The sequence below is a fragment of the Drosophila pseudoobscura genome, chromosome 4 (assembly GCF_009870125.1).
Source record: "Drosophila pseudoobscura strain MV-25-SWS-2005 chromosome 4, UCI_Dpse_MV25, whole genome shotgun sequence".
Taxonomy (NCBI): domain Eukaryota; kingdom Metazoa; phylum Arthropoda; class Insecta; order Diptera; family Drosophilidae; genus Drosophila; species Drosophila pseudoobscura.
In genome coordinates, this window is record NC_046681.1 from 29,409,747 (window position 1) to 29,431,898 (window position 22,152).

The window sequence follows — 22,152 nt, forward strand, 5'->3', positions numbered from 1 at the left end:
CAAACTTGTTCATTCTTTGCGCTCCTGCAACTATTCCTAATTGCTCTCTCTCTCCCACTCACTCTTTGGCTACTTTTGCTACTGCTTATCCATGATGAAATCATACAAGGTGGTCAGCAGCTATAGGACGGTCTCTTTTCATTCCGCTCTCTCTCTCATCAAACAATGCGTCATAGCGTTCTCAGTCGTGCTGAGCGTACTATAAGACACGAAAGAGAGTGAGCAGACCACCTTGAATAATTTGTTCTTGCTTTTGCTTTTGCTTTTGCTTTTCCTTTTCCTTTTCTCTACTTCTTGTCTTCTCTCACTGCTATTGCAAAGGGTAATGAAAAGAGTGAGGTTGTGTGATCTGAGTGGGAGTGAGATGAATAGACTAGTGAGAGAGTTACAGCGCGTGGTGTAGGTCGAAGTAACTTCATTTAATTTACTTAATTGATCTCTATTTGTGACGTTACTTCATTTAATGAATTGATCTCTGTTTTCAGTAGCAGAGGATGAAGACAAGAAGAAGAGATAAGCATAAACCAAAGTAGGAAGAGTAGCAGTAGAATCAACGCATTTGCATTCGCACCGCTCTCACTCAAATTTTTCCGCCGGTCAAAGCATGCGTTCCTAAGACAGCTCCGCTTTTAAATTCGCAAAAATGCGGAAAATGGTGAAAAATCTACCGGGTAAAATGTCGCGTTGGTGCCTGAAGTGAAGTTTGATGTACTGATTAAATGGAAATGTGAAAAATACGTGTCTTATTACAAGAAAATGAATTTGATCATTGGCGGGGGCGCAGAAGGAGGCAAAATGGCAACAAAAGTTCAGTTCGTTGAAGGAAAAATTCTGCAATGTGTGATATATACATACATATGTATATGTATGTACATATGTGCAATTTTTTTATATGTAGATGCATATTGTCTGTGCATAATTTTTTTTTTCATGTGTAAAAATATAAAATGTTCCGTTATCTCGTTTTTTCTTTTCGCAAAAGGAGCTGAAGAGAGAGTGGGACAGAAAGCAATTATGTCGAGAAGCAGGAGAGCATAGAAATAACGCATTTGCACCGCTCTCAGTTTTATTGTTTCACCTGGTCAAGGCGTGCGTTTGTAAGTCTATTTTTATATTTTTGCAATTATAACTTTTATTTATTCCAATGCTATTTCATAGAGAAGTTTCCATTCTTTCACGTTCGTGATGCTCTTCAAATGTTCTTCTTCAATTGGTCAAGCCTATGGGATGCATTCGACTTGATAGGAAACTTGTCCATGTAGGATCCCACACGATATTCGTGGCCACGGCCGATGCGAGCCCCAACTAGGCGATGATATCGACAAAGCGGACTATGTGGTAGACGATGTGATACGTTTCTCGTGTTTACTACAGATATGTACATTCTGCTGTAGAAGAAATCTAAACTGCGTTCAAGAACAGAACAGGGAGTGTGGTGATCGCTGAAAAGTTTGCTGAGATATTTACCTGAGCTATCTTACCCTTACAGAAACTGCATTGTCCGCAAATTAAGTCGAGTACGGCACTCTTCAGTGGCCGTTCGGCGGTTGCTAAAACATCGGAACAAAGTTTTCAGTGGTCAGTGAGAGGAGGCCTAAGGAAGCGGCTTCCACACCTAGGAGCTGAAACAACCAATCCTGTCTCGTCTGTTGCTAACAGATGTGGGCTTCTCAATTGGGCTCAATCTCAATTGGGAACTTGGCTCATCGACTGCTGCCCGGCGGGGGCAACGCAGCCAAAAAGCTGATTTGTAACCCCATTGCCCGGCATTAGAGCGTCAGCGTCGGCTAGTATGACAGCAACCATCTGTGGTAGACGTCCATGAGGTCCGATTCTCAGTGCCTTGTTCCAGCGACACAACCGATCCGCTTCCAGTGGCTACAATGTGAAGCCCCTTCAGACGCAGATTATGGAGTCTGCAGCGTGGGATGTACTTGTAAAAAGTGTTCCGTTTCTAGGTACAACAGAATATAAGAACTGCATTATAGCATAAGTAAATTGTATAGATTACCGTATAGACGTATTGCATTGTATAGAATGCATTGCAACATTTAGTCAGTAAGGTTTCAGACCATTGACCTAACATAGCAGGCTTCTTCTGTGTCCTTTTCATTGATATCGTTGAACCATATTGCTATCAGCCGACTCGTACACGTTCACTGAAACTCTCTCTCTCTCTCTGAAACTCTTTGACAAGCGACAGTCGTTGTGGAAAATTCCTAAGACTTGCTTCCGAGCAATCTCTCTTCCTTCCGAATCCTGCTATCCGTTTATCGCTCTTTTTTTGAGCATTTACCGAAAATGCCTTAAATTGAATTATGGCATTCGCTCCATATTTTTTCACTCTCTCTCTCTAGATCTTTCCTCCCGCTTTCTCTCATTGCCAGTCCAAATGGTTTGTTGCATTTAATTTATAACGCACAATAAACTTTTGCGGTTTCTGGCAAAACTTCAACGCGCCAAATGCCGCAGGGCAATGAGATAGGGCAGAGGGCAAAGGGCAACCAAACAAGGAAGAAGGACTATAAAACACCCTATTCGAACTGCGCGGAAACTATCTAGCCAAATCCCTTGCAATGAGGGAAGTAGAGTAGAAAAGCTACATATATACTATATATAAGTGCTCTAACCATATCTTCAAACCATTTTCCCCTAATTTAATTACTTAATGTTTATTTTTCTGGTAGATATACATATGTAGCTCTTATGTACCATTCTATTCTATGATATACAGGGTATACAAATCTACATGCATAAATGTATAGAGTGGAAGGAGCGGAGTGAGTGAGAGGGAGAGAGCAAAGGCATGCATCTGCTGCTGCTCTGCTTTTTTCCGACCAATTTTTGTTCTCTCTCTCATGCTAGTTCCCTGGTATACCGCTCCCTGTTTCTTTCGCTCTGACTTACCCCTGAAGCATGCACGAATTTTATGAATAATATCCTAAAGGCATTAATTTTCAAATTGGATATTTTTGCCCATTTCAGCCGGCGGTGCGCAACTGTAAACAAGAGTAAATACTTCCAGCATCGCAGCATCACGGCATCAGAGCATCGTACTGTGGCGTATCATCCATGTACCCCAGACCTTGGGGCCATATTGGGGTAACAGACCGTAAAGAGCGAAATATATGTAATATGATTAAATTTGATCAACAAGCAGGTCTGCCACGAACAGGGCATTGTACAGCAAAGGACATTGCAAAGGAAGGAAGGAGTATTCGCAGGACGAAGAGAGGGATGCGTCATAGATATACAGCAACCTAGCACGTTCCCCAGCTTTCTCATCTATAAATGTAGGTACTATACGAGGCCTGGCCATAAGTATCGTTATATGCATGCCCGTTGCTGTCACTGGACGAGGTATAGGGTATGATTAATGCGGGGGAAGGTGGGTGAAGAGTAGGATCGAGGTCAGAGATGAACTCGTGATGAATTATGAGAATTTCCTGCAATGAATTGTGGTTTTTTTTAGGACTTCTTTTATTTTATGACTCGTTTGGATAGGGTGTCCCTAAGTCCACTCAAATCACACACATTTCCCCTGTTTGTTCTACTCGTATTCGAGTGTGCGTATCGCATGGGTGGCAGGGTGTTATTTATGGCTCATTTATGATTGGAAAGCGTGATATTTGTGAGATATTGTAAAACAAGCAGCCAGCAGACGAAGGCAGGGATATTCTCCTCGGAGGACTCGAAGGGCTTAGGGGAAAATGGAAATGGTCTATGGGAAGTGCCCCAATTCGATTTGGGGCCTGTCAGTCTTTCCGTTCCGGAAAGGAAACGGCTCTCCTGTGTCTTCCGTAATCCAATAACGAACTTAATCCGCTGACATCCACTTGTTTTCCACTCATTACTGAAATGTCGTGCTGTGTCCTGTCATGTTGCACTACCAATCAGCGCCGCAAACTGTTGCATATTACGCATACGCCGCAGCACTTGTGCCACAGCCAATTGACAACTGTTGCTGCCACGATGCCACGCTGCCACTGGCGGCGGCAGTTGCGGCTTCAGTCGCTGTCTGATTGAATTTTGATTTGCTGTAGTGGGTTTTTGCATAAGTTGCAGCTAACTCTCCCATTCTCATTCTCTTCCTTTGCCACTGTCATGTGCAACTTGATTCTGTTGCCGCTGATAAATCTAATCAGTGTCGCGGCCAACGTGCAACACTAAGCCGACACGCCTCTCGTCAGTGCTTACCTTAAAGGTTAACGTCGGGCAAAACTTTTGTTGCAACTTCTTGACGAGTGTGCGGCGGGGAGAGGGGCAGGAGTAGGAGCAGGAGCTGGAGCTGGAGATTGGAGCAAAAGTTTTCACTTAAATTTTTTATATTATTTTGCTTTAGCTCTCAACCCACCCCCCACCCCACACCCAACCCATCCACTGTCGTCCCGTCCTCTGTCTGCCTTTCTTACTCTTTGCAACACTGCACGTAGTAACTTTTTATTATTGTATTAGCAAAAGTTTATTTTTTCTTTCGTTGCCCCTCCCCTCCCCGCCCCTCCCACCGACCATTCTTTGACTTCCATCCAGCCACAAAGTGTGCTACATCTGTGCCTTGGCCACCACCAATCGATAGTTGTCTGCAAGCACAACTGTACACACTCGCCGCCTCTGCCGTCCCCTACTTCGCCGGCCCTGCTGTTCAGTTTGGTAAGATGTTGCGCTTTTGTGGCCAATGGTTTAGATTTAATTTGGCAAACAGCAAAAGGGATGGGGCAACATTTTGACAAAGTGTCCAGTGCCCGTCCTCGATGTCGTCTCTGGCTGTGGACTGTCACGCTGCACTGTGGTTGGAAGGGCATTGAAGTGTTCCTTTGGTATATGATGGGGCTCATAATTAGAATTAGTAGGGAAGTATAGGATAGTAAAGATACTCAATAGGAACTCTTCCTATAGTGTCCTCTGAAATCTCTAAAAATTCCACATCTTTCTATTCCATAGGTACTATAGTGCCCACCCACAGTAACCCACAAGGTCACCAGTTAAAGTCGCTGCCTCTCGCCAAACCAAACTGCAATTTGTTGCCACTGCCGAGGCGATCCAAGAGGCAACTTTGTTGCAGTCTCTGTGTCAAGTGCACTTATGTGTGGAGTCGAAGCGAGTACGACTAGCACCAAAAAGAAAAAGGGAAGGGGAAGCTGGAGCCACTTGACAGCCACAAAGCGCTTGGCTTGTCACCCGCTACTTGGTCAAAGCATTGCGTCAAGTGGCTCTTGGAGCAGTTAAGCAACGTTTGCCGACGCCATAAATGTTGCCGCCACAGAGCCCCCTGTGCCCCCCCTCTCTTGCCCCGGCTCCTTTGGAGTTTGTGCAACTTGCATCTTGAGTAGCAGCCACGCCGCCACGCCAACAACTAACCAGCAAAAAACAACAAAAAAATGGCAAACGTTTGCCATTTTTCAGGAGGACAAGGCGGAAGGATGAGGAGTGACTGCATCTTGGCACAGACAATTTCACAGCAATTTAAGTTTTAGCTTTTGTTTAAGCAACACTTCAATTGCAACGCCTTCAGAAACTGTGTCAACCGCCTCGGAGGATGCGAAAAGAGGCAAGTACAGTGCGGTCCTGCCATGAAGAAAGAAATCGGGAGCAATAGGAGCCTCTAGGAACTATCATTCACCGACGTTTCACTGTATGTCGTCCTCTCCATCTATCTCGAAGGTGATTAAACTCATTTGCCACACACACGAGCAGGCACTCGCTACTCTCCACACTCTCTCTCGACTCTCGCCTCAGTTTTGTTACACATTTTTGGCCGGGACAATAGCTGACAGGGAAGCGCATCGCATCGCATCGGTGGCACGTAGCAAATTGTTGCCAGCTGCTGTTCGCAGCCACACACGCATCCTGCCACACAGGTGCACTTTATGGCTGACTTTAAGTTTCGGTTCGGTTCTTCTGTACGGGTTCCCTATGATTTATTATTTTCCAATGTGCTCTCCCTCCGGGATCCACCTGTCCACTCACACTCTGGCCCCCGGTTTCTCTGGCTAACGATTCATTTTGTCACATTTTTATTAACTGATGGATTGGGTGTGACCCCAAAACCCAGCCCCCAAGCCCGAAAGAACAAAACTGAGCAAAACTTTCCAGCCAGCTCCGGGTTCAGGTCCATGCCCCTAAGTATGTGGCTGATTGGGATGGAATACCCTGTAGGATATGTGGGAGAGAGTGGCATGAATAGGATTGAATCAAGTGTAATTTAAGCATCGACGGGAAGAGGTTATATATAGGTTCGGTTATAGACGAGTACCAAGGCAGGGGTTACCCACCAAAGTCTTGAATGCATGGACTCCCATTCCCTACTCTCCGCTGACCATATTAATTATGATACTACCTCGAAACCCGGACAAAACTAGGGCATGTTTGGGTCAACACCAACTCGAGTACAACTTTTCCTTTGGCCATCATCAAAGGCGGCCATATTTTGTTGTTCTTACACGAGCAGGTGCTTTGTCACCCAAGCCCATTAAACATTTAATGCGAGCGGGCCAATAAGGAAAGTTTTGCCTGGACAGTGAAGCCCTGGACGAGCATTCGATGGGTCTCATGCATGCGCAGGGTCCTGCAGAAGGAGCCCTCACTGTGGCTGCAACCGTCTCGAATTTCCAGAGGATGTGTGGGTGCCTTTGTGGATGTGATTTGGTCAAGTTTTGTCTATATAATTATAATTAATTACTCTTTGGAAACTTTGACACATTTAATTATTATTTTATTAATACATTCGGTTTTGGTTTCGGCTTCGCTTTCCGCCTGGATGGCGGGAGGTCCTAATTCCTAATGAGTGTGCCGCTGTCCGATTCGATTTCACAGTGGAAATGTACGAGCATATCCTCTGCAGCTGCTAATTGCTTCAGGAATTCGGAAAGTTTCCGCTCCTTGGATCTGAAGTGTTTGCTTAAAGGATTCTGACCCGGAAATCTTTTCTCTCTTTGGGGTTTTTTCACTTTAAATTCCATTTAATTGTTTCCACAAAGTTAAAGCCAAAAACTAAAGATTTGTTTAGTTTGGAAAAGCTTTGAGGGATTGGGGTTGGCGAAGGGGGGGACTGCGGGGAATGGGGACTCGGATCAGGATTTTCATTTCATTTTCTTTCATAAAAGTTCTGTGTACTTTTCTGTGCAGCCAAACCGAAATCGAAGTGCAATGGAAATAGCAAATGCTTGGCCAGAATGCTGGAAACTCCGTTTTCTCTGGCCAGAACGCAAAATGAAAAGCGTTTTGCAGTTTGTGTAACTATTTAAAAAGTTTTCCCTGGCAAGGGCCACACATCCAAGTGGAACTGCCCTCACCCGCCGAGGGTTGGCCAAGGAAATGCAGATTTTCAAGGGGAATCAGTCGGTACGGGGAGATCTATTTGCTCCTTAATCCAGGCCATCGCCCAAGGAATGGTCTGGTAATGGTCCCAACGATTGGATGATCCATTCATCCACTCAAACTTCCCGATCGACCCTCTGCCCTAGACACATGTGCATTTATGCAAGTACACATTCGGAAGGGGGAATCCTTTGAACTTTGCAACAAATTAAAATTAAGCCAAAACTTTGGGGCAGGGCATGCCTTTGTGTGGGGCGTGGCTGATGTACGATATCGATGGCCAAAACGGTGCAGAGTTTGCTCTTTGTATCGCACTTTGTATCTACTTGCCCCACGCAAGGGGCAAGGGGCAACACTCTCAGCTACGGCTTATGCAACGCATTAACAACGAGCATAGTGGAGGGGTAGGCGGGGTGCGGGCATAGGAAGGATGAACAGCATATTTTAATGCCTGATTTTTAACGTCGACTCGGCCCACTTATTGACAGCTGCGACAGGCAGCTGTGATACGCACACGCCCCCATGCCGGCCCCTGCCACATGCCACACACTTTGATGCATATGTCATGCGATACACAGCCCAGCGAAACAGAAATTTATTTGCCTGGCGCCTGTCAAGCCACGCAGCTCCCCGGGAGCTGCCAGTGGAGCCCAGGAAACCCAAAAGCTAACCGAACCGAAGAGAGGCATAAAAAATGTTTAATTTAATTTTGTAGCACCAAAAAAATGCATATATACATGTACAGTCTGCGCCTTAACCTTTCCCCCATATATCCCCCATATATATATATCGTATATATCGTCTGTATATATATCGGATATATTCCGTCATGGCAACTGCTGCGCCAACATAAAATGCTTAAACAATTTTTATAGGTAAATATTTACGGTTCAATGTTTTCCCGTTTTTTCTCCGCCCGTAGATCTTTTGGTTCCATTTTCGGATGGGATTTCCTCCCACACAGTGCCTGGTGCTAATCGACAGACGTCAACTTTGATTGAATTTAAACACGGAATGTTTTTCACTCGTGCCGAGCAGTTATCAAATTTATGAATAACTAATGAAAAACAATCCCAGCCCCGACCCCCCCTATCAAGCGAAATGAATGGGTATTAATTGATTGGGGCTATTTTTTGTACATACATATATGGATTTTTATTTGATACATTTAGTGGCAGTTAAGCAACGGAAATAAGCGGTCTTATAGTTAAGTTAAAGCAGATTTATTTCTTTGTTCCCATTTCTAAAGGGACATTTTTTATGCGGATGTTTTCTTTGTTAGGAAACTCCTGCGATTCGTGCATGACTTTATTCAAAAATGTCTCAAATATGTTTCCCGTACTACTGATTGTGAGTTACAGCTGAAAAACAGAGTAAAGGCGAAAAAGGGAGACACTATGAGAGATGGAGATACATGGAATGGAATGCATGCAAATTGGACATTGCACTGATGAGCGATGTGTCTCTGGCACGGTCGCTGTTGGACTTTCTGCCTCGTCTGCTTCGGCAGTAGCTTGTTTAATTGCAACTAAAAGCGGAAGGCAACAGCAGGCGGAGGAGGAGCAGGAGCGGGAGCAGTGGAGCGGAGCGGAGGAACCAACGTTGACTGCTCCCCTGAACTGTGTCAAAAACAAGGGCCAGAACAGCAGGGCAGCAGTAAAAAATATACGGAACGAGACTAAAGATTCACACACAAGTTTGTTGTTTAGTTCTGTTTGGTTTTTTGTTTGTTTGTTTGTTTGTCCATCTGTGCAGGTGTGCGTGTGTTTCTGTTTCTGTTTGTTCGCTGCCCGTTGCTTCCTGCAATTTGCGCTCTGGCAAAGCTTCCTTTTTAAGCCCGTGCCACGGACCAGGAGCTGGAGCAGGAGCCGGTGCCGCAGGTGTTGGACTGAAGCGGCAGCGGCAGCATCGGGATCAGCGGAGGTGAGAAACAGTGTTCCAAAAGCACTTTTTAAAGTCCCAAGATATTGTTATTACCAGAGGATTTGAGTGGGTAAAAAATGAAGTATGTTTTCCTTATAAAATAAAATTCTATATCCACGCACCTCCACAGATCCGCCACACTAGACGTGAACCACTGTGCACTGGCGTAGACGGTGACTGCGGCGGCGGCAACATCCTCTGCTATCTGCTTGCTGCAGCCGAACAGTCGGCGCGAGAGGTGCTCGGAAGAGGAGGAGGAGAAGAGAAGAGTGGAGAACGGATGGGTGGGTGGGTGTTGGGTTGGGACAAACAGAAACCGACGCGGCTTTCCTTTCTGACACACCATTTTGCATGTTGCATGAAGCTGCCATGTGTGTGTGCGTGTCTTCTTCTATCCCACTCTGTATCCCTCCTTCTCTCTCTCGCTCTGTGTGCATGGCGCATATGTCACTTGTCTAAATAGCAGCGACACCGTTCACCTGTATCAGTGTGTGTGTGTGTGTAGTGTGCTTGGAACTGCCCGACGCACAGTGGTCTCCACTCAAGTACATTGATCGGAGCCTTCAGGGAATACCCAATCCAATAATTATAGGATTTTGCTTTGCAGCTTATAGATTTCCTAAATTATAATAAATAAAAATACCACTTTTTCGGAAAAAAGTCCCACTGTGCACCGGATGTTGCTGAAAAGGGGAATGGTGGGTGGGGTGGAAGCAATGGATGAACGGGGGTCAGGCTGACACCGGACTGCACTGTCCATGCATGCAAATGCAACATTTGCAACTGTTCTTTCTCTTTCGTTCGCTCACATTTTTTCTTACTTTTCGCCGACAAGGTGGCAACACTGACACCCGGCAACGACAACTACAACTACAGCGGCAAACCGGCAGTAATTTGGCCACCTTGTCTAGGTGTGTTTGTTTAGAGGAGCAGAAAGGTACAGCACAGAGGGCAGCAGTAGAGTGTGTTGCAACATGGCATAGGAGAGACGGAAAAAAGCCAGAGACGAAGCAGAAAGCTAAATGGAAACCGAAAAGCGGGATGGACAGGAACAGGAATCTAAATATGGGGAATGAACAGACATAACTATTAAACGAATCTCCAGAATTGGACAAACACACATTTGATTGATCATGGGGGAATCATGCATAAATAGAGTTCAAATCTACAATATTAGGAGCCACCAACGAATATGGCGCTTCACCTTTTTGAGCAGAAGTAGCGTCGAAGCAGAAGAAAGAGACGTCTATAGAGTAAATTCAAGCATGGTGCTGGTGTGTGTATATGTGAGTGGTGCATAGAGGAGGAGAAAGGTACGTACAGAGGGCAGTAGTAGAGTGTTTGGTATAGAAGAGGCAGAAAGCTAAATGGCAACCAAAAGGCGTGATGGAGAGGAACAAGAATCTAGATGTGGGGAATGAACAGACATACATAACTATTAAACGAATCTCTAGGAATGGAGAGCACACACATTTGATTGATCATGAGGGATCATGCATAAATAGAGTTCAAATCTACAATATTAGGAGCCACCAACGAATTTGGCGCTTCACCTTTTTGAGCAGAAGTAGGAGAAAGAAAGAGACGTCTATAGAGTAGATTCATGCGTGGCGCTGGTGTGTGTGCATGTGAGTGGGGCATACACTCGTGCACACAGCGCGGTCTTGAAAATAAATAGTGAGGTTAAGGCAGAAAAAATTATACTCGAGCTGCACATTTATTTGCTTTGCTGATGTCAAAACTGAGACACATTCATTTATTAGGTAACGTGAATGCTGTGGTAATGCAGCTGAAGTTGCGAAAGCCATTATTCGACCATATCCATGTTCATGCCGTCCCCCTTCTTGACGACATCGTCTGGCTGTTCGTCTTGCACCTCATTGCGGTCAGCAAGGTCCACGGTTCTCAATTTATGCTCGATCTCTAGTAGATCATCTTCCTTCTTGATTTCCCTTGAAATTTTAAGTATTTCGGAGACGATTTGGACATTCCCCGGTTTATTTTCATTAATTATCTTCTGAATTTTCCTTAGTTCGTTTCTAGACCAGCAAACGCAAACCGGATTCTAATAAGCAAATATATTTGGCATGAATCATCTGTAAGAAATGCAGCCTAACATGGTTTGTACTTACTTTGAAAATGCCTCTGCGATACGCAATGCCGGCCTTCGTAATGTTCATAGTCTTTTGTATTAATTTACGAATACAAACTTTTTCTTTCGGACCTGAATTGGACATTGTTGTTTTCTTCTCCGCGCTTCCTTCAAGAGTAAGTAGGGATGGGAGCTGGAGCTGGTGAAACACCGATGCTCACATCGATGTCATCGGTGTTTCTCTAGCTCGAATAGATATATATCGATAGATAATTATATTTTTGCGATATATATCAGAAGTCGCTGCTCATCACTGAGCTTTGACATCACGCTTAAAAACTCGGCGAACAAATCTTTCTGCGTATCCCACGACTCGAGCATTTATTGATTGCAAAATGCCTCCCAGAAAATCCAAGGCCCAGAAGGAAGAGCCGCAGGTTCACTTGGGACCGCAGGTTCGCGATGGCGAGGAAGTCTTTGGCGTGGTCCACATCTTTTCCAGCTTTAACGACACATTCGTCCACGTGACCGACTTATCCGGCCGCGAAACCATGGCCCGCGTCACTGGCGGCATGAAGGTTAAGGCCGATCGTGACGAGGCTTCGCCATACGCTGCTATGCTGGCTGCTCAGGATGTCGCCGCGAAGTGCAAGATCCTCGGCATCACCGCCCTCAAAGTCAATCTGCGGGCTACTGGCGGCAACAAAAACAAGACCCCCGGACCCGGTGGCCAGTCTGCTCTGCGTGCTCTGGCTCGTTCGGGAATGAAGATTGGACGCATCGAGGACTTGACTCCCATCCCCTCGGATGGCACCCGCAGGAAGGGCGGTCGTCGTGGACGCCGTCTGTAGGCCATATTCCATGTTGTATCTGCTATAAACATAACCCTTAAAAACTATGAATAAAGTAAACGAGCAAAGTAAAATCTAGAACTTTTCTGCTATAAAACGTACTCCACTACCTAATGCCTTATAGTATAAAGAGTTAAATATCTCTAGGTGGACCACTCCTTTGGGAGAAGATACAAATCTTATTTTATTTGTACAATAATCGTTGTAGTTGAAGTTGATATCAGACGGAAGAGTGGTCTGAGCTGTCCGACTCGTTGATGATCTCGTATTTGACATCCATTGCCTGGCTGTCCGTGATGAGAAGCCACTTCAGCTCCTTGGCGATATCGGTGGCTGGCATTTCCGGATTATTTAGCATTTTCTTGCGGAAACGACGCCTGCTCACGTTCTTGAGTGGACGAGTGATGCCATGTGGATACATGTAAGTTTGGGGCTGCTTATTGGCGGCCTCTTCTTCCGATTCTGATGACTTGCATTCGATTTCCTCTGGCTTCTCGGTGCATATGAGCATCTGGGAAATATCTGCAGTCTTGTAGAAGTTCTTCTTGTCCGTCGTCTTGTAGCTTTCCACGATTGAGGGCAGGTCGACGAGCTTCGTGTAGAGCATAGAGCCATCCAGCCAAACCTGACCCTGACGCAGGTCCTCCTTCAGTGCAATGCTCAATTTCTTGTGTACATTTCCATCCCTGATGGCCTCGTGAATGGTCTCGGCACGATCCTGCAATGCATATAATTAACATAGTAAATTACCCATGAGGCAAGACGCAGAAGACCATATCGCTTACCTCGGGAACTCGCATTATGAATTGGCCCTCCGCCTCAAATTCGTCGCTTGTCGGCTCGCTTGTGTATTGTACATTGTTTATTGGCTCCATTTTTAATGATTCAATTTTTGTTAGTTGTAAGATTTTTTTTTTGTCAAAAATATGAATTCTTTTGCCAATGACGCAGTGTTGGAAAAAGCACACTTAAACAAGTCGCTAGAGAACCACTGGTTCTGAACCAGTCACACTCTGAAGAACCTCCATCTTATTCCGTGATGCACACATGGCTCACAGGAAATCAAAGGCCCAGAACGAAGAGGCGCAGATTCAGCCCAGGATTGTAGTGGCGAGGAGGCATTAGTATATTACTGCGACCCATTCGTCAACGACCGTGAAACCATTGTCGGCGTCACTGGCGCCTTCTTCGTCGAAGTGGCCTTGTGTAAGCGCTATTCCTTGTTGTAGCTGCTCATACAACTTAAAAGCTATAAATAAGGTAAACGTAATATCTATTCTTAAATGAATCCTGTTTAATTCGGGAATATCTGTCCAAGAGGTAGAAGTAGTAGAAGATTGAACTCCTGCTTGTTGATGCGATCTAAAAATATAGACTATTCTAGGGATTATTTCATTCCTAGCGTTTCTTTGAACCAGTCCAATCCTTGGGCACCCAGCGCATGCAGGTGGCATCAATGCACAGTTGAGGTTTGGTCTTGTCTTTCAAATAATTCTCAACGACATCGCCTTTGACGCAGACAATGTATCGGCTCTTATAGTACTTGATAAGTTTCAGATGAGTCAGCGTGGATACCACATCATCTGTGCTGATGGAAGTCTTCTCAGAGATTTCACTAATGGGAGTAAAAAGCAAACAGTTAGTAGATGAATAGTCAGTGCTCTTTAGGCGTATACTTGATGGAAATGGTAATCTTGTCCTCTGCAACGTCGAGCTTCTGCTTGATGAGTACATCGAGTATGGCCTGGGCCCAGAAGGAACGATAAGAGAGAAGCCCCAGGTCCGAGAGCGGTTTCTCTGGCGTGCCGGTCTTCCCCTCACACTTTGACAACTCGTAGCTGAACTCGATGAGCAGGCGGCCATAGCCCATGCGCTGGTACGGAGGTAGAGTCAACACACAGGCCAAGTTGTTGTCTTCGCTCACCTTCTCCTTAGAGAAGTATCCCACCATATGGAAGCCGCGCGAGTCGAACACTGTCATTATGTAGAACAGGAAGGGATCTGTGTTGTGATACAGAGTCTTTTCGTCTAGGAACAGCTTGCTCAGGAGGCAGAGATTCTGCGCGTATGTCATGCTCCGGCGTCCGTCAATCTCGAAGAACGATATTGTGTCCTTGCGGTAGATTTCCTCGCCAGGCGGATGGCGAAGATTGCATTTAATCAAATGGCGAGCCAGGCATGTGGCATTCATCACGTACTTTAGGCACCACTCGCACAAGTAGATGCACGGCTCGGCGCACATTACCTCAGGATATGGCGAAAAGTACCAGGGCTTCATGCGATGCTTTCCCAGCTCAATCCACTGCACATTCTTGATTTCATGTACAGGCTTCTTCTTCAGTTGGGATTGCTTGGAAGGGGCGTTTGGGAGATTCTTCCGCGATCCTGTAGAACGTTCCATTGCGTAGCGCTGTCGGTTGCGAGGAAACTGCACAGACGACAAGTCCAGATCCTTCTCGTCGAACCAGTCATCCAGACGCTTGTTAACTGAAAGGCAATCAATGTTAATCTCTTAAGACGGACTTCCCAGCCTACTCACAATCCAAGAAGTGCACATAGTATAGACGCTTGTTTCCCACTTTTTTGGTGCTCAAAATTTCCGCCATTTTCCACACATCTGGCTTTTGCATAAGCACGGAGAGCGTGCAGCCTTCTACCAACTGCGTCTGAAGATCAATAAGAGAAAAGTAATTTGGAAAGTATCAAGAGACATCCCCATTTACCGCTGATTCACATACATACGAAGTAGGCTTTAAACTCATCTTGCTTTCATCAATTATTAACTTGCGCGGCCAAATCGGGATCAACGCTGACAACTGATTTTTTTGTTTGCCAACGCAGATCGGGGATGCCGTATGGGCGCAATCGACTGCCGTATATCGATATGAATCTGCCTCGCAAAAGCTTTATAAGTAGCTTGCGTACTTTGAGAAACAACGTTTATTAAATAATATATATTTCCTGACAGCACCTTTCATTAAATTTCTTCTTATTTGAAGTGAATTGCCTGCCGGAGTTTGTTCGATATATCGATATATGTACATCGATAAGAGGACAAGCGCTAAATAATTTAAATATTTCTACCATTCGCATTAATTAGACCATTTAAACCCTTAATTAACTTACATTCATAATTTAACAGACCAATGTTTCTTTTAATTAAATTAAATCTCAATTTTTTCTTGGCGGCAATATTTCTGATATCTATCGATTACGTTGTGCGGTCACACTGAAAAGACGTGTAGCCGGCGTATTATATCTATATGTATGTGTATATATATGTGTGCAGTTCAGCGGAGCTAATTCGTGTGATTTTACACCCTTATTTTGGTGTGTTTAAATAAATTAATAATCGTGGATTGTCAAGAATCGAGGTGAAATTTTGTAAATGCAATGTTTATTTTCTCAAGATGCTGGGTTGGACGGCACCTGCTGCATATTCCAACCTAAAACATGTCTATGTTTGTAGTTGAATTTTTTTTTTCTTTTTGTTTGTTTTAGATGCAATAGAATCTAAGTGCAACAAGTTAATCAGTGTTTTTTTTTTATGTGGTGATCTTGTGCACATTTTGGGCCTTTTGTGTGTCAACTCGTAAAATCCAACGAAATTCTCAACACACGCTCACTCTTCCTCACCAGCCTTAATGTAAGTGTATTGGCGTGCACATTGGAAAGGTGCTGTGATATTTCATATTGGAAAACGGACCGAAAGACTCACAGCGAAAAGAAAAAACTTGTTAAATATTAAAAACTCCTATGCCTTAGACCCTTCTGAGCTTTTAGAGCCATTTTATATGCCGCCCGGAAAGGGTTCTCTTTTCCCCCTGCAGAGCCACACACATGAACAAACAAATGGCAAAGTTAAATTTGAAAATAATAGAAAAACTTTCTACAGTCACTCCTGGCAAACAGCAAAAGCAACAAAAACAAATAACCCTTACAATAACGCAACAAAAATGAAACTATTTCGAGTGAAATAAATCTGTTGGAATGTGCAAAACTCCTTCCAAGCGCATTGCGGCGGGCATTTTTATTTTTTGGAAGGGACTGTGCTGTGTATGGAAGAGCGAGTGAGAAAGAGGGTGTGAGGGAATGAGGTCGATTGCAAGGTGTATCAATAAACGGTGCCGCATTTCCAGTTAGCAGAGTTTTAACATACATATTTGTTGTATAAATAGCGTTCAAGTTTTTTCTCTCCCATCCATGTGCGTTTGTGACAACAGTAATATGCACCTCGCTAGACGCGAGCACCTCACCTTGTATTAAATATACCGCCAATGCTTTGCGCTTTGCCACTTCTCCTTGGCTACCCTTTGCCACTGAACGAGAGAGAGAATTCGCTTCGATGGGTTGTGTGAGTGTGAGAGAGACACGGCGACTAGGGCAAAGTAGTTCGAAAACATTCGAAGCGCGGGGGTGATGGCTGCAACTGGAAGTGGAATCATTTTTATTGCCAAATGTGTTTGTTGCTCAATTTAACTAAAAGTGCTGCCAACTCTCGCTGTCTCGTCCGCTTCGCCCTAGCATTCGCTTGCGGTCTCTAACGGCCCGTCCTGAACGGGGAATGCGAAGAGAGAGGGGGACAGAAGATACAGAAAGCGAACGAATGGTAAGAAGGCATAGAAAGGGAACGAACGGTAAATGTGCGAATGGTGGCGAAAAAGTAAGAAGTAACGAAAGGAAAGGGAACGATTGCGATCGTTGATGAGCGGTGTTGTTGGTGGAAGCAAGGTATAAAGAAGGAAGTTCGAGAAGACGCATGCGAGGCGCATAATGATGACAGGCGCAGACGTACGCACACTAATGAACGTCCCAAAAGATGTACCCGCTGTTCAAAGTGCTGCTCTCATGTGCAGAAGAAGCCGGAATTCCGGCATTCATTGAGAATGGGTTTTTGATATTACAATGACTCCAAGCATTAGTTGCCAATGTGGAACTGTTTCATTTGATACAAAACATTTCCTCATTAGTTTATCGAACCTCTGTTGTCTCCGTTATCATTGATCGAAATAATATATAATTTACTCTCAGGAATACTCATATTGTTTCAAACATTCCTTTTCACAGCTTCACGTATCAAAATTGATCTGAGTAAATATGTTTTCATTGAAAGCTGTAGAGAAAGGGAACCAAATGAACTACGAATTGATGGTCTATATGGAAAAGGATATAGAGGTAAGCGGAATTCCTTTCAAAATAACCGTCTAACGTTCCATATTTTATGCACAACAGGAATGGGATAAGGGTATTGTTGCAGCCGTCAAAAGGGGCAATTTCTGGATGAAACTGTCCATTGAGCGCTATAATGTCGTAAAGACTTATTTTCATTCGGAGTTCGTTGACGTGCCCGGGTCTGGGTCTGTCTCTGTCTCTGCAGACGACTTGGAGGAGTACGAGGACTTCAGCGACGAGCTGAAGCGCCTGTTCCTGCCGGACGGCGAACCAAAGCTAATGGAATATAAGATCCAATACGATATCATCAAGTCGCCGAAAAAGTGTCAGTACAAGGCGTCAACGAAGCGTCGTTTCCGCAAGAAAACCAACAAAACAGTGATCGATGAGTTGTTGGAAATCAGAAATGCGCTCTGTTCCCCTCAGCTTGCTTTAGTTAGCAAGGAATTCAAGGTCTCCTATCCAACAGAAGAGAAGGATCCACTGGAATTGGTACCAGAAGAAGTCATAAAGGAATCAATCTTTTTCTATGAAGCTCCTTTAAACAGATCCCGCAGGCGTAGTTGTAAAGTGAAGTACTACTGAAGACAGCTCTGATATTCTGAAAAATTGTATCCAAATTCTGGCTGTGGGTTTTGTACTGGACTGCGCCCTGAATGCAAATAAAAATAGTGTACCTTCACCCCCTTCGGTTGGTCATTGAACTGATTGCCAAATCGTGACATAAATATCATGAAATTCATTTCTACAATATATATCCTGCATATCCCAACACTCATATGCATACATGTACGGATATTTATTGCAGGCATTGTTTGCCCACATTCGACTCTGTTGTCTATTTATTTGCCGCCTTCCGTTTTGTTATTGTGTTTATTCGAAACTCTCCTTCTCCCCCTCCTTTTTTCCTTTGCGAGGTTTTGTTTATGGATCTTTGTTGTTCTTTTCTGTTTTTAGTGATTTGAAATCGATGCATAAATAATGGTTTCTGCCAGCGGCTCTGGTTTCCCCTTATTTCAACATTCTCGTTGCGGCCTGTTCTACGCCGATGAAGAGCTAACCGCTAGCCGTACAGTGCGTTTCACAAGTATCTGGAGATGGGATTGGTTGAAAGCCAAGGAGAAGAATCTGGAGTCTCCAATGGAAAGGAATCACCTATTATGCGGGGCCTCCATCGACGGAAACCTTCCATTGTCTCTCCCTACAACTATGGAACGCACTGTAACGCTGACGGAACAAGCGGAAAATCAGTGAAATATGACAAACTTTTTCAATTGCACAATATAGGGGCATAAATTTTATACAATAAACAGGGCACAAAACAAACAGGCAACAGAAAACAAAAACAAAACAGATTCGCGGAAAAGGGGAAGGAAAGGGGAAAAGCGAGAGGGAAAACTTTAGCAAATCAACAATCAGGCAGGAGGCGGCCGAAAGGAAGGGTGCGAAAGATCGTGAAAGTTTTTGTTTTGCTTTATTTTTCTGCTTTTTGGTGCTGCTTTCGTGACGTTTGCCAATTGCTAAATTCTCGATGCCAATGACAATCGCCAGGGAGGGGAGCGGCAAGGGGGGAGCCAACACAACAAGGTGATGGCACGCCCATTTAGCCAGATGCCCCCGGTTCAACGCCCCCTGGCAGAGAGATACTAGGGGGGCCGGAAGGGGGGCTAGGCATGGCATGGCATGGGCTTCCACGAGGACACACAACAACGTTTACGTGACTTGTTTCATAAACAAACAGAAGGCGGAGAAAATTGGCACAAAATTGCCAATCCTTTTCGTCGGCCAAGGATTGCCTGGGTGTGTGTGTGTGTGTGTGTGTTGCGGCACAGGTGGCGCCTGCCACATGTCCTGCTCTGGCCTGACATTGAGCGGCGTGAAAGTTTCGTCCTCCATTGGCGCTTTTGCATACAACTTGGTAATTGTTTCCGCCAACAATTGCTGCAGCTGCTCCGCTCCACTCCGCTCCGCTCCGCCTTTTGGCCATTTTAATCATTCAAAAGTCACGGGCAGCTGCGGAATCATAGCGCCGCATGAGGGATTGGAACGGATTGCCAGACAGATCAGGACATTCCGGGCAGATCGGAATATTCAGAGAGGGACGGGACGGGACAGGACAGGCCAGGCCCGGACGCGTCCACGGCCATTGTCTTGCGATAGTCAACCCTTTTGGCCCACATTGCTGTCAGCCCTCTCTAAATGAGACATGAAAAGGCATGAAACTTTTCTCATTATGCCACACACTGGCCCTCCCTCGCCACCCCCCCTTATGAGCTTCCCCAGTAATGCCAGGATCGATCATGCGACTAGAGGATACCCCAGGGCACACTCTGAGGTGCCACAGAGGGCTGAAGGTCCCACCTGTTACCAACCCGACACCCGACCACGGCATACCCTCTTAATCTGGCAAATACCGCGTATTAAAAAGTAAAATAATCAAGGCGAAAAAAGGAAAGTTGTCGCCACTTTGCCTTTGGGGTGTGGAGTGAGGGCTGTGGGAGGGGGATGCCTGCTGCGCGGCTGGTGCGTGTTGCACGTTGTCCATGCAACCCATAGACAGGTGAATCAAGTTTTCTTTCCCTGCAGGAACATTTTGCGTAAGGCAAAAGTTTTCCATGCATATTCAACATCATTAGAAAGTCACGACAAAGTAGCTGAAGGCAGCAGCAAGGCAAGACAGGGACGGCGAACGACGGACGGCGGACAGGCGCCTCTCCGACGCCACGTCCCCTCCAGGGAAAGTAACACAAGCCCGTTTAAGGCGCTAAAATGGAGACCATAAATTATGTCATAGGTAGAGTCGTCTCTTAAATGCAGCTGCTGAAGGGAGTCGCCATCGGAGCTTTCTTTTAAATGCAGCTGTTGAAGGCCCTGATTGATTTCACTTCTTCAATGGCGCAGCCTTGATGGAGGTTTAATCGGATCTTATGGTTGGGAGTGGACGAACAGATTGTTGTTAAGTATAAGATTACATGTCTCTGGAGTGTCTCTGGAGTACGCAGTACTTCCATTGCGCCAATAGGGCCTTGGCGGGTTCTGGTTCTTCTTCTGTCACGGACTCTGGATCCTGCTGCTGTTCGTGTTATCCACTCGCCGTCTCTCCTCGATATTTAAGTGTTCTAGCTGCTTTGGCTCTGTTCTAGTCTGATCTCCAAGGCCTGAAGGGCGCCTACATAAGGCTGCAGCGTCGTTGGAGCCCAGCAGGGATCTTAAAGCGTTTCTTTTTGACCTTAACTGGCTGGGGCACGTCCTCTTCCTCCTCGGCCTCATCGGCTTCCTCGGGTTCCTCCGGAACCGCAGGCAGTGTCGTCAGAGGCTTTTGTGGCAGCTGCGGCTCTGTTATGGTTTCATCCTGCTCCCGGCGAGGCAGCTGCTCTTCTATGCTGCTCTCACGCCAAATGCTGTCGTAGCGCTGGCCACACGATATGTTCGGCGGAGAGTTCCAGGGCGAGTAGCACACCCCTGCTGATCAATAGAAAGCAAGATGGGAATCGGTTCAGATTGGATTGGACTTGAAACCTACAGTTTTTTATTTTCTCCGCAAATATGTGATCCGTGACGCCTGGCACAAACTCCGCCGCATAGGGATTGAGTGTGTGACGGCCTCCCGGGGCCCCAAGGGCTGTCCAGTTACGACTTCCGTCTGGACGCCCGCAATGGGGCAAGGGGCCACTGCCCCCGGGACCAGCATCGGCTGGCCCGATGGACTCATGGACTGCGGACCATAGACGGTCCACTCCAGGCGATGCCTCGCCGACTGTCAAAGAGCGGCTTCCCCCGGAGACCTCGCCGCCTTCCTCACGCTTTACTTCCTTTATAGATTCGCTATCGTTATCACAGGACATCGTTCGGCAAACTATATTCACAAAAAAAATATTATATTTTTTACTCTACGATTTCCGATTCAGACTTAACTCTGAACTGATTGAAAGGTTTTGTTCGCCTTTCAATTGGAGCTTATTACCGTGGCCTACTTTACACTATGGAATATTTGATATATTGTACATATATTTCTCTCTTTCAAGTATCCTGAGTAGGCGGAGAAAAAGCATTCAAACTCGCCAAACAATCACAGTGGAGTACGCAGGCACCTGCCGATAGTGTCATCTCTAATTTAAGACATCTCCCGCTCTCTGAGGGAGCGCTTGTATTACTCTCTCAGCTGCGAGCGGCAAAATTAGTCAATAAAGAGACGTGGAAATGAGAATAGCAAGCCTTTCAGAGCTGGAGAATCATATGTTTGCGGATATTGATGTTTTCGATGTTTTAACAGCAATATATCGATGAAACATCGATTGTCGCTTAAAATTAACCCATTAAAGGTATGAAATGAATACAATACAAATTCAAAAAGATTATTTTTCATATAAATAATCATCCTTTAGCTTAGGTAATCGCGATAGCACACTAAAATATTAAATTTATTAATTGTAAATCCCTTTTTTACACTAGGGCGATGCTTCTCCAGCTCTATTAGCAAGCCTTTTATCCTAAGCTTCCACAAATGTGTGTGGTCCCCGGGTTACGGGGACCGTAGTTTCCGTAGCTAAACTTTAATCCAGGACGCCAGGTTTTATTATACTTGGCCTTTCATTTGTTATGATTAAAATAATTTAATTTAATTAAAATTGCGGCATAATATGCGGCACCGAATTACTTGGCGTCGATCGTTTAGGCTGCGCTCTCTGCTCTCTTTGTTCGACGGCCGCTGGAGTCTCTCTCTCTTTCTGTTACTTGCTCTGTAAATTGCTCTGTTACTCGCTCTGTTACCTGCTCTGTTATCTCTACAGCCTCTGT

The 22,152-nt window shown here is 45.3% G+C and overlaps 6 protein-coding genes and 2 long non-coding RNA genes across 17 annotated transcripts in view; 3 read left to right on the plus strand and 5 right to left on the minus strand.

Moving 5' to 3' along the window:
• Positions 1-8,378, minus strand: part of LOC26532365 (uncharacterized) — a 36,777-nt gene extending 28,399 nt beyond the window's left edge. Inside the window, exon 1 of the long non-coding RNA XR_004469352.1 lies at positions 8,205-8,378. This is a non-coding gene — a long non-coding RNA (uncharacterized lncRNA). The remainder of the gene's footprint in view (positions 1-8,204) is intronic.
• LOC6903264 (uncharacterized) lies at positions 1,799-18,071 on the plus strand. Of its 4 annotated transcripts, XM_033380444.1 has the most exons (5): positions 1,799-1,958; positions 2,986-3,102; positions 3,161-3,293; positions 17,251-17,358; positions 17,416-18,071. In XM_033380444.1, exons 2-5 carry the CDS (start codon positions 3,073-3,075, stop codon positions 17,424-17,426), a joined length of 282 nt encoding a protein of 93 aa, XP_033236335.1. In that variant the 5' UTR covers positions 1,799-1,958; positions 2,986-3,072; the 3' UTR covers positions 17,427-18,071. The 4 variants fall into 4 exon arrangements, with proteins under 4 accessions (XP_033236335.1, XP_015036481.2, XP_033236334.1 ...); XM_015180995.2 differs by lacking the exons at positions 1,799-1,958; positions 2,986-3,102; positions 3,161-3,293 and adding an exon at positions 15,424-15,557; XM_033380443.1 differs by lacking the exons at positions 1,799-1,958; positions 2,986-3,102; positions 3,161-3,293 and adding an exon at positions 15,538-15,567.
• LOC26534167 (uncharacterized) lies at positions 8,544-9,900 on the plus strand. Its single transcript, XR_004469350.1, has 2 exons — positions 8,544-9,306; positions 9,371-9,900. It is a non-coding gene; the product is annotated as an uncharacterized lncRNA (long non-coding RNA).
• On the minus strand, positions 10,939-11,528 carry LOC26532910 (uncharacterized). The gene is made up of 2 exons (XM_015180990.2): positions 11,373-11,528; positions 10,939-11,305 (listed from the first exon to the last, which is right to left on the minus strand). The coding sequence occupies exons 1-2, from the start codon at positions 11,475-11,477 to the stop codon at positions 11,048-11,050; spliced, it is 363 nt and encodes a 120-aa protein (XP_015036476.2). The 5' UTR covers positions 11,478-11,528; the 3' UTR covers positions 10,939-11,047.
• Positions 11,623-12,261, plus strand: LOC6903261 (40S ribosomal protein S14a-like). Its single transcript, XM_002132924.3, has one exon. It carries the CDS (start codon positions 11,728-11,730, stop codon positions 12,181-12,183), a length of 456 nt encoding a protein of 151 aa, XP_002132960.1. The 5' UTR covers positions 11,623-11,727; the 3' UTR covers positions 12,184-12,261.
• LOC6903262 (transcription initiation factor TFIID subunit 7-like) lies at positions 12,326-13,131 on the minus strand. Its single transcript, XM_002132925.3, has 2 exons — positions 12,969-13,131; positions 12,326-12,901 (listed from the first exon to the last, which is right to left on the minus strand). Exons 1-2 carry the CDS (start codon positions 13,056-13,058, stop codon positions 12,404-12,406), a joined length of 588 nt encoding a protein of 195 aa, XP_002132961.1. The 5' UTR covers positions 13,059-13,131; the 3' UTR covers positions 12,326-12,403.
• Positions 13,458-15,146, minus strand: LOC6903263 (histone acetyltransferase Tip60-like). 5 transcript variants are annotated; one of them, XM_033380426.1, is made up of 5 exons: positions 14,907-15,087; positions 14,723-14,849; positions 14,108-14,670; positions 13,860-14,056; positions 13,458-13,798 (listed from the first exon to the last, which is right to left on the minus strand). In XM_033380426.1, the coding sequence occupies exons 1-5, from the start codon at positions 14,943-14,945 to the stop codon at positions 13,582-13,584; spliced, it is 1,143 nt and encodes a 380-aa protein (XP_033236317.1). In that variant the 5' UTR covers positions 14,946-15,087; the 3' UTR covers positions 13,458-13,581. The 5 variants fall into 5 exon arrangements, with proteins under 5 accessions (XP_033236317.1, XP_033236318.1, XP_002132962.3 ...); XM_033380427.1 differs by having other exon boundaries at positions 13,860-14,670; positions 14,907-15,146; XM_002132926.3 differs by having other exon boundaries at positions 13,860-14,670; positions 14,926-15,145.
• A 2,177-nt stretch (positions 18,072-20,248) lies between the features above and the next one.
• On the minus strand, positions 20,249-21,602 carry LOC6903265 (uncharacterized). 3 transcript variants are annotated; one of them, XM_033380640.1, is made up of 3 exons: positions 21,274-21,602; positions 20,879-21,215; positions 20,249-20,820 (listed from the first exon to the last, which is right to left on the minus strand). In XM_033380640.1, the coding sequence occupies exons 2-3, from the start codon at positions 21,198-21,200 to the stop codon at positions 20,525-20,527; spliced, it is 618 nt and encodes a 205-aa protein (XP_033236531.1). In that variant the 5' UTR covers positions 21,201-21,215; positions 21,274-21,602; the 3' UTR covers positions 20,249-20,524. The 3 variants fall into 3 exon arrangements, with proteins under 3 accessions (XP_033236531.1, XP_002132964.2, XP_015036482.2); XM_002132928.3 differs by having other exon boundaries at positions 20,879-21,211; positions 21,271-21,602; XM_015180996.2 differs by lacking the exon at positions 21,274-21,602 and having other exon boundaries at positions 20,249-20,817; positions 20,879-21,264.
• Positions 21,603-22,152: the final 550 nt, after the last annotated feature.